General features: G+C 51.9%; 2 protein-coding genes across 2 annotated transcripts; one reads left to right on the top strand and one right to left on the bottom strand.

The window, feature by feature from the left end:
* The first annotated feature begins 859 nt into the window (after positions 1-859).
* Positions 860-5,957, top strand: PSENEN (presenilin enhancer, gamma-secretase subunit). The gene is made up of 5 exons (XM_064701684.1): positions 860-1,329; positions 1,846-1,906; positions 3,343-3,447; positions 4,814-4,985; positions 5,882-5,957. The coding sequence occupies exons 2-4, from the start codon at positions 1,846-1,848 to the stop codon at positions 4,951-4,953; spliced, it is 306 nt and encodes a 101-aa protein (XP_064557754.1). The 5' UTR covers positions 860-1,329; the 3' UTR covers positions 4,954-4,985; positions 5,882-5,957.
* On the bottom strand, positions 5,958-9,171 carry LIN37 (lin-37 DREAM MuvB core complex component; the record flags this gene model as incomplete). Its single annotated transcript, XM_064701685.1, has 4 exons — positions 5,958-6,296; positions 7,604-7,677; positions 8,080-8,190; positions 8,967-9,171. Coding segments are annotated over 4 exons (472 nt in total), but the record flags the coding sequence as incomplete, so codon positions are not given.
* Positions 9,172-9,734: the final 563 nt, after the last annotated feature.

Below are 9,734 nucleotides of genomic sequence, written 5' to 3'. Positions count from 1 at the left end.
TCACCCAAAATTTCTCCCCAAAATTCCTCCCCAAAATCCCAAAACAAATCCCAAAATTCCGCCAAAATTTCCCCCAAAAATCCCAAAATTTCTCTCCAAAATAAAAAAAAAATATCCCAAAATTCCCGCCAAATTTTCCCCAAAATTTTCCCAATAATTCCTCCCCAAAAATCCCAAAAAAAATCCCCAAATTCCCGCCAAAATTTCCCCCCAAAATCCCAAAATTCCAAAATTTCACCCAAAATTTCCCCCAAAAATTCCTCCCCTAAATCCCAAAAAAAATCCCAAAATTCCCGCCAAAATTTCCCCCAAAAATCCCCAAAATTCCTCCCCAAAATCCAAAAAAAATCCCAAAATTTCCACCAAAAAATCCGAAAAGAATCCCAAAATTCCTCCCCAAAATCCCAAAAAAATCCCAAATTTTCACCCAAAATTCCCCCCAAAAATTCGCCCAAAAATCCCAAAAATTCCCCCAAAATTCTCCAAAAAATAAGCTAAAATTAAAAAAATCCCCACCCAAAAATCGCCCCAAAATCCTCAAAAATTAAAAAATAAAGCCTAAAAACTTCCAGAAAAATTTTAAAAATTCCCTAAAAATTCCCCAAAAACTTCACCCCAAAAATCCCCCCAAAATCCCAAAAAAATGAAATAAAAATCAGAAAAATCCTTTCAAAATCCCAAAAACCTTCTCGAAAAATCCCCACAAAATTCCCACAAAATTCCCACAAAATTCCAACCCTGGACCCTCAAAATTCCCAAAATTCCCAAACTCCCGGCCCAGAACCCCCAAATTCCCTCAAAATTCCCAAATTTTCCCCAAAATTCCCCCAAATCCTCCCAGGCCCCCCCCGTTCCGCGTTGGTCTCGCCCGCTCTGCAATGACGTCATGGAGGCGGTATCTCTGCCCTCCCCTCTTTTGATTGGTTGCTAGGGGCGTGCCGGAAGCGCTGATTGGTTGGCAGGGTAGAGGCGGTGGCGATGGCTCGGGGAGGGAACGGGCGGTGCTGATTGGTCGGTGGGGGCTGCGTTGGAGGCGCTGATTGGTTAGGGCGGAGTGGGCGGGGCTTTGGACGCGGAAGTGGCGAGCGGAAACCTCCCGGCGCTCCCAGTAAGGCCCAGCTCGATCCCAGTTTGTCCCAGTAAGGCCCAGCTCGGTCCCAGCGCTCTCAGGAGCGCTCCCAGTTCATCCCAGTCCCTCCCAGTTCATCCCAGTTTGTCCCAGTCCCTCCCAGTTCGTCCCAGTCCCTCCCAGTCTCGCCCAGTTCAATCCCTGCGCCGAAGTCTCGCGAGATTTCCGCGTCCTGTGGAAGCGGTAGCGCCGGAGCCGCGGTGAGAACCGGGGGGAAACCGGGATGGACTGGGATGGACTGGGAGGGACTGGGATGGACTGGGATGGACTGGGAGGGACTGGGAGGGACTGGGAATGAACTGGGATGGACTGGGATGGACTGGGATGGACTGGGAGGGACTGGGATTGAACTGGGATGGACTGGGATGGACTGGGAGGGACTGGGATGGACTGGGATTGAACTGGGAGGAAACTGGGATGGACTGGGAGGGACTGGGATGGACTGGGAGGGACTGGGATAAACTGGGATGGACTGGGAGGGACTGGGATGGGACTGGGATCAAACTGGGATGGACTGGGATGGAACTGGGAGGGACTGGGAGGGACTGGGAGGGACTGGGATGGACTGGGAGGGACTGGGAACGAGATTGCGGGATACTGGTTTATACTGGGAGGGACTGGGAGGTCGGCAGTGTTACTGGTCCATACTGGTCCATACTGGTTTATACTGGTCCGTACTGGTCTGTACTGGTTTATACTGGTTTGTACTGGTGCAGATGAACCTGGAGCGCGTGTCCAATGAGGAGAAGCTGCAGCTGTGCCGGAAATACTACCTGGGTGAGTGACCACTGACCAATGAGTGACCACTGACCACTGACCAATGAGTGACCAATGAGTGACCACTGACCAATGAATGAAATACTACCTGGGTGAGTGACCACTGACCAACTGACCAATGAGTGACCACTGACCAATGAGTGAAATACTACCTGGGTGAGTGACCCTGAGTGACCCTGAGTGACCACTGACCAATGAGTGACCACTGACCAATGAATGAAATACTACCTGGGTGAGTGACCCTGAGTGACCACTGACCAATGAGTGACCCTGAGTGACCCTGAGTGACCGCTGAGTGACCACTGACCAACTGACCAATGAGTGACCACTGAGTGACCACTGACCAACTGACCAACTGACCAATGAATGAAATACTGCCTGGGTGAGTGACCATGAGTGACCACTGACCAACTGACCACTGAGTGACCCTGAGTGACCACTGAGTGACCACTGACCAACTGACCAATGAGTGACCCTGAGTGACCACTGAATGAAACACTGCCTGGGTGAGTGACCACTGACCAACTGACCAATGAGTGACCATGAGTGACCAATGAATGAAATACTACCTGGGTGAGTGACCATGAGTGACCACTGACCACTGACCAATGACCAACTGACCAACTGACCAATGACCAATGAGTGACCAATGAATGAAACACTGCCTGGGTGAGTGACCCTGAGTGACCACTGACCAACTGACCAATGACCACTGACCAACTGACCACTGACCAATGAATGAAACACTGCCTGGGTGAGTGACCATGAGTGACCACTGACCAATAAATGACCAATGAGTGACCAATGAGTGACCGATGAGTGACCAATGAATGAAACACTGCCTGGGTGAGTGACCATGAGTGACCACTGACCACTGACCACTGAGTGACCAATGAGTAGAGCCCGGGGGAGTGACCAATGAGTGACCAATGAGTGACCAATGAGTGACCCTGAGTGACCTGTCCAGGTGTGCCTGTGCCTGTCCCAGGTGTATCCCAGGTGTAACCCCTGTGTAACCCCTGAGTAACCCCTGTGTAACCCTGTAGTAACCCCGTTGTTTCCCAGGCGGGTTCCTGCTGCTGCCGTTCCTGTGGTTGGTGAACGTGGTTTGGTTTTTCCTGTAGTAACCCTGTAGTAACCCTGTAGTATCTCTGTTGTAGGCGGGTTCCTGTTGCTGCCGTTTCTCTGGTTGGTGAACGTGGTTTGGTTTTCCCTGTAGTAACCCCATAGTAACCCCATAGTAACCTATGAGTATCCCCGTTGTAGGTGGGTTCCTGCTGCTGCCCTTTCTCTGGCTGGTGAACGTGGTTTGGTTTTTCCTGTAGTAACCCATGAGTATCTCTGTTGTATCCCCATTTCCAGGCGGGTTCCTGCTGCTGCCATTCCTGTGGTTGGTGATTACACCCTGTAGTAACCCTGTAGTATCTCTGTTGTAGGGGGGTTCCTGCTGCTGCCGTTTCTGTGGTTGGTGAACGTGGTTTGGTTTTTCCGCCCGGCGTTCCTGGCGCCGCCCTTCGGGGAACAGCCCAGGATCAAAACCTGTGAGCGGGGAATGGGGGAAATGGGGAAAATGGGAATAATGGGGGGAAAAAGAGGGGAATTGGGGAAATTGGGAAAAATGGGGGGAAAACGGGGAAATTGGGGGGGAAATGGTGAAATTGGGAAAAACAGGGAAAAATGGGGGGGAAAAAACGGGGGGGGAAATGGGAGAAAAACCGGGAAAAAATGGGAGGAAAAATTGGGGGAAAAAAGGGGCGGAAAACAGGGGAATTGGGGGGGAAACGGGAAAATTGGAGAAAACGGGAAAAAATGGGGGAAAAAACGGGGGGCTCTGATTTTGGGGATTCTTTGGGTAATTTTTGGGTGGGTTTTGGGTCTGATTTTGGGCTGATTTGGGGTCACTTTTGGGCAATTTTGGTTCTGATTTTGGGGAGATATTTGGGTGATTTTTGGGCTGATTTTGGCCATATTTGGGTCACTTTTGTGTCTGATTTTTGAGCTGAATTTGGGCAGTTTTGGCTCTGATTTTGGGCTGATTTTTGGGCTGATTTTGGGTTAATTTTGGCTGATTTTGGGCCATTTTTGGCTCTGATTTTGCTTTGGTTTTTGGGCTAATTTTGGGTCATTTTGGGGTGATTTTCAGTCAGATTTTGGGTCGAGTTTGGGCTGATTTTGGGGTTGACTTTGGGGCAGTTTTTGGGCTGATTTTGGGTGAATTTTGGCTGATTTTGGCTCAGTTTTGGCTCAGATTTTGGGTGAATTTTGGGCTGATTTTGGCCATATTTGGGTCAATTTTGTGTCTGATTCTTGGGCTGAATTTGGGCAGTTTTGGGTCTGATTTTGGGTGATTTTGGGGTTGATTTTAGGCTGATTTTGGGGCAGTTTTTGGGTGAATTTTGGCCGATTTTGGCTCAGTTTTGGCTCTGATTTTGGGCGGTTTTTAGGCTGATTTTGCCCAGTTTTGGGCAGATTTTGGGGCAGTTTTGGGTGATTTTTGCTCTGATTTTGGGGATTCTTTGGGTAATTTTTGGGTGGGTTTTGGGTGATTTTGGGGTGATTTTCAGTCAGAATTTGGGTTTAGTTTGGGCAGTTTTTGGGTGAATTTTGGCTGATTTTGGCTCAGATTTTGGGGCAGTTTTTGGGTGAATTTTGGCCGATTTTGGCTCAGTTTTGGGTGAATTTTGGCTGATTTTGGCTCAGTTTTGGCTCAGATTTTGGGCTGATTTTTGGGCAGGTTTTGGGTCATTTTTGGCTCTGACTTTGCTCTGGTTTTTGGGCTGATTTTGGGGTGATTTTCAGTCAGATTTTGGGTCGAGTTTGGGCTGATTTTAGGCGGATTTTGGGGCAGTTTCAGGTGACTTTTGGCCGATTTTGATCCATGTTTTCCCCCATTTCCCCCCCTTGCAGACGTGCTGCGCTCGGCGCTGGGGGCGGGGCTCTGGGGGCTGGGCCTGGGCCTGTGGGTGGGGCTGTTCCAGACGCGCCGCGGCCAATGGGGAGCCCTGGGCGACGCCCTCAGCTTCACCCAGCCAATGGGAGAGCCCTGAGCCCCGGCGGCAGCCAATGGCGGCGCAGCAAGGTGAGGGCGGGGCCGCAATGGGCCAATGGGAGGGCTGGGAGTTGGGGGCGGGGCTTGGAAGGGGTGGGGCTTAAAGGAGCCAATGGGAGAGGTCAAAATTGGGGATGGGGCCGTGAGCAGCCAATGGGAGGGCCTGGAGTGGGGGGCGTGGCTTGGATTGGCCAATGGGGAAGGGAGGGGCGGGGCCATGTGGGGATTTGGGGGCGGGGCTTTACAGAACCAATAGGAAATCAGTGAGAGGAGGTGGGGCTTAAAGCAACCAATGAGATAGCCCAAAATTGGGGGCGTGGCCTAAAGCAGCCAATGGTAGAGAAGGAGGTTTAAAACAGCCAATGGGAAAGCTCTGAGGGGGCGGAGCTTAAGGTGACCAATGGGATTGGGCAGCACAAAATTTGGCCAATGGGAAGTCAGAAAGGGGGCGGAGCTTAGATCAGCCAATAGGAGAGACCAGAAAGGGGGCGGATCCTGAAGGAGCCAATCAGAGAACCTTGAGGGGGCGGGGCTTCAATCTGATAGGGGAGGGGCTTAGAGCAACCAATGGGAGAGGCCTGAGAAGGGGTGGGGCCAGAAGTAACCAATAAGAAGTGGGGAAGGGGCGGGGCTTCACCCAGCCAATGGCGGAGAGCTGAGAGGGGGTGGGGCCTGTATCAGCCAATGGGAAAGCTTAGAGATGAGGGCGGGGCTCACAGCAACCAATGGGAGAAGTTGTGGGCGTGGCTTCACTGATTGGGGGTGGGGCATAAAGCAACCAATGGCAAAACAGGGGCGTGGCCAAGCCCAGCCAATGGCAAACCAGGATGAGCAGCTCACTGCCCCCCCGAAGTGGGCGTGGCCATCCCAAAAGGGGGCGTGGCTTCACCGCTTTTAACCCCTCCCCTTCTTTCCTCCCACCGCAGCGATGACGTCACCCCGATCCCATCGGAGCCCCGCCCCTTTTCCCCAATAAAGGCATTGACCACGCCCACACCCAAATATGGCAGCGGAGGCGTTTTTATTGGGGAGGGGGCGGGGCCAGGGGTGGGCAGGGTCTGAGTGGGCGGGGCCATGGGTGTGGTCGATGTGGGCGGGGTCTGAGTGGCCATGGTTGATGTCAGGGTGGGCGTGGCCAGCTTGGTTGGGCTCACAGGCGCGGTTGAAGTGGGTGTGGCCAATGTGGGCGGGGTCTGAGTGGGCGTGGTTTATCTCAGGGTGGGCGTGGCCATGGTGGGCGTGTCCCGGTGGGCGTGGCCTCACTGTCGCTCGTAGATGATTCGCAGCAGCCTCAGGCTGGGCCCGTAGCGCTGCTGCTGCCGCTGCGCCGCCTCCCGCCAGCTACGGACCAGTATGGACCAGTATGGACCAGTTAGGGACCGGTACGGACCGGTATGGACCAGTATAGACCAGTATGGACCAGTACGGACCAGTTAGGGACCGGTATGGACCAGTATGGACCAGTATGGACCAGTATGGACCAGTATGGACCAGTATGGACCAGTATGGACCAGTTAGGGACCGGTATGGACCAGTATGGACCAGTATGGACCAGTATAAACCAGTATGGACCAGTACAGACCAGTACGGACCAGTATGGACCAGTATAGACCAGTATAAACCAGTATGGACCAGTATAAACCAGTACGGACCAGTATGGACCAGTTAGGGACTGGTACGGATCAGTATAAACCAGTATGGAGCAGTATAAACCACTATATACCAGTACAAACCAGTTAGGGACTGGTATGGACCGGTATCGACCAGTATAAACCAGTATGGACCAGTATAGACCAGTATGGACCAGTAGAGATCACTATGAACCAGTGACACCCTCCCAGTCCCATCCCAGTATAAACCAGTATAACCAGTCACCCCCAGTCCCCCCCAGTTTATCCCAGTCCCTCCCAGTCCATCCCAGTTCCCCCAGTCCATCCCAGTTTATCCCAGTTCCCCCAGTCCATCCCAGTTTGTCCCAGTTTATCCCAGTCCCTCCCAGTCCCCCCCAGTCCATCCCAGTCCCTCCCAGTCCATCCCAGTTTATCCCAGTCCCTCCAGTTTATCCCAGTTTGTCCCAGTTTATCCCAGTCCGTCCCAGTTTATCCCAGTCCATCCCAGTTTGTCCCAGTTTATCCCAGTCTATCCCAGTTTATCCCAGTTTATCCCAGTCCCTCCCAGTCCCTCCCAGTCCATCCCAGTCCCTCCCAGTTTATCCCAGTTTGTCCCAGTCCCTCCCAGTCCCTCCCAGTTTATCCCAGTCCCTCCCAGTCCATCCCAGTTTATCCCAGTTTCTCCCAGTCCCTCCCAGTTCCCCCCAGTCCATCCCAGTTTGTCCCAGTTTATCCCAGTCCCTCCCAGTTTATCCCAGTCCCTCCCAGTCCCTCCCAGTTTATCCCAGTCCCTCCCAGTTCATCCCAGTTTATCCCAGTCCATCCCAGTTTATCCCAGTCCCTCCCAGTCCATCCCAGTTTATCCCAGTTTATCCCAGTTCCCCCCAGTCCCTCCCAGTCCATCCCAGTTTATCCCAGTATCTCCCAGTCCATCCCAGTTTCTCCCAGTCCATCCCAGTTCCCCCAGTCCATCCCAGTCCCTCCCAGTCCCTCCCAGTTTGTCCCAGTCCATCCCAGTTTCCCCAGTCCCTCTCTCACCGCTGCCGGACACGTTTCCACCTGTCCATGTTCTTGTAGATCAATGACGTAATCGAGGGGGCGGGGTCTAACACCTGGGGGCGGGGCCAACAACCATTACATCACCCGGTGGGCGGGGCCAAAGCAGCCCAGGGGGCGGGGCCAACAACCATTACATCACCCGGTGGGCGGGGCCAAAGCAGCCCAGGGGGCGGGGCCAGGGGGAATTTGGGGGATTTTAAGGAGAATTTTTTGGGGTTTTTTAGGGAATTTTTGGGGGCGATTTTTGGGATATTTTGGGAATTTTTTAAAGGAGATTTTTGGGATATGTTAAAGAAATTTTTTGGAGGTTTTTGGAAAATTTTTTAGGGGATATTTGGGATTTTTGTTTTAGGTTTTTGGGAGTTTTGAGGTGATTTTTGGGATTTTTTTAAAATTGGTTTTTGGTATTTTTAGGGGATTTTTGGGATATTTTTAGCGGGTTTTGGGGGTCCCACCTGGTCGGGCGGCGCCGCTCCCTCGTCGGGGCCCAGGGGGGAGGGGACGCGCGGGGCCAGGGCGGGGCCGGGGGGGGGCAGCGACAGAACGGCCTCGGAGCCGGGGGGGGCCTGGAACGGGAGCGGGAACCAGTAAAAACCAGTATAAACCAGTATGGACCAGTATAGACCGGTATGGACCGGTATAAACCAGTATGGACCAGTATAAACCAGTATGGACCGGTATAAACCAGTATAAACCAGTATGGACCGGTATGGACCGGTATGGACCAGTATGGACCAGTATAAACCAGTATAAACCAGTATAAACCAGTATGGACCAGTATGAACCAGTATAAACCAGTATGGACCGGTATGGACCGGTATGGACCAGTATGGACCAGGATAAACCAGTATGGACCGGTATGGACCAGTATGGACCAGTATGGACCAGTACAAACCAGTATAAACCAGTACGGACCAGTATAAACCAGTATGGACCAGTATAAACCAGTATGGACCAGTATAAACCAGTACGGACCAGTATGGACCAGGATAAACCAGTATAAACCAGTATAAACCAGTATAAACCAGTATGGACCAGTATGGACCAGTATGGACCAGTATGGACCAGGATAAACCAGTATGGACCGGTATAAACCAGTATGGACCGGTATAAACCAGTATGGACCAGTATAAACCGGTATGGACCAGTATAAACCAGTATAAACCAGTATGGACCAGTATGGACCAGTATGGACCGGTATGGACCAGTCCCACTTTCCCCTCTAAAATTCCCATTTTTGCCCCTAAAATCCCCATTTTTCACCCTAAAACCGCCGGGTTTTTTGCCCCCAGTCCCTCCCAGTCCCTCCCAGTATAACCCAGTATAACCCAGGGGGGGTGACCTGTTCGGGGGGCGGGGCGGGGGCGGGGCAGTGCCCGATCCAGGCGCGGCACACGGGGTACAGGGGGGTCCCTGCCGGGAACTGCCCCAGCTCCACACTGCGGTCAAAGAGCCGGATCACAAACGAGTCTGCAGTGGGGAAAAAATGAGAGAAATCAGCACAAAAATCGGCACAAAATCCCCAAAGAGCCGGATCACAAACGAGTCTGGGAAAGGGGAAAATCAACCAAAAAATGGGAAAATCAGCACAAAAATCAGCACAAAAATCAGCCCAAAAATAGCCCCAAATCACCCAAAAATCAGCACAAAAATCGGCACCAAAATCAGCCCCAAAATCCCCAAAGAGCCGGATCACAAACGAGTCTGGGAAAGGGGAAAAAATGAGGGAAAATCAGCACAAAATCAGCACAAAAATCAGCCCAAAAATAGCCCTAAATCAGCCCCAAATCACCCAAAAATCAGCCCAAAAATCGGCACCAAAGTCACCCAAAAATCAGCCCCAAAATCAGCCCCAAATCAGCCCAAAAATGGGAAAGATCAGCCCAAAAATCAGCCCCAAAATCACCCAAAAATCGGCACCAAAATCCCCAAAGAGCCGGATCACAAACGAGTCTGCAGTGGGGAAAAAATGAGAGAAATCAGCACAAAAATCGGCACAAAATCAGCAAAAGATTACCCCAAAATCAGCCCCAAGTCACCCAAAAATCTGCACAAAAATCGGCACAAAAATCACCCAAAAATCAGCCCAAAAATCAGCCCCAAAATCCCC

Source organism: Zonotrichia leucophrys, unplaced genomic scaffold (assembly GCF_028769735.1).
Source record: "Zonotrichia leucophrys gambelii isolate GWCS_2022_RI unplaced genomic scaffold, RI_Zleu_2.0 Scaffold_1373_11869, whole genome shotgun sequence".
NCBI classification, from domain to species: Eukaryota; Metazoa; Chordata; class Aves; order Passeriformes; family Passerellidae; genus Zonotrichia; species Zonotrichia leucophrys.
Note: the sequence above shows the minus strand (reverse complement) of the source record. Positions and strands in the feature narration are given on the sequence as shown.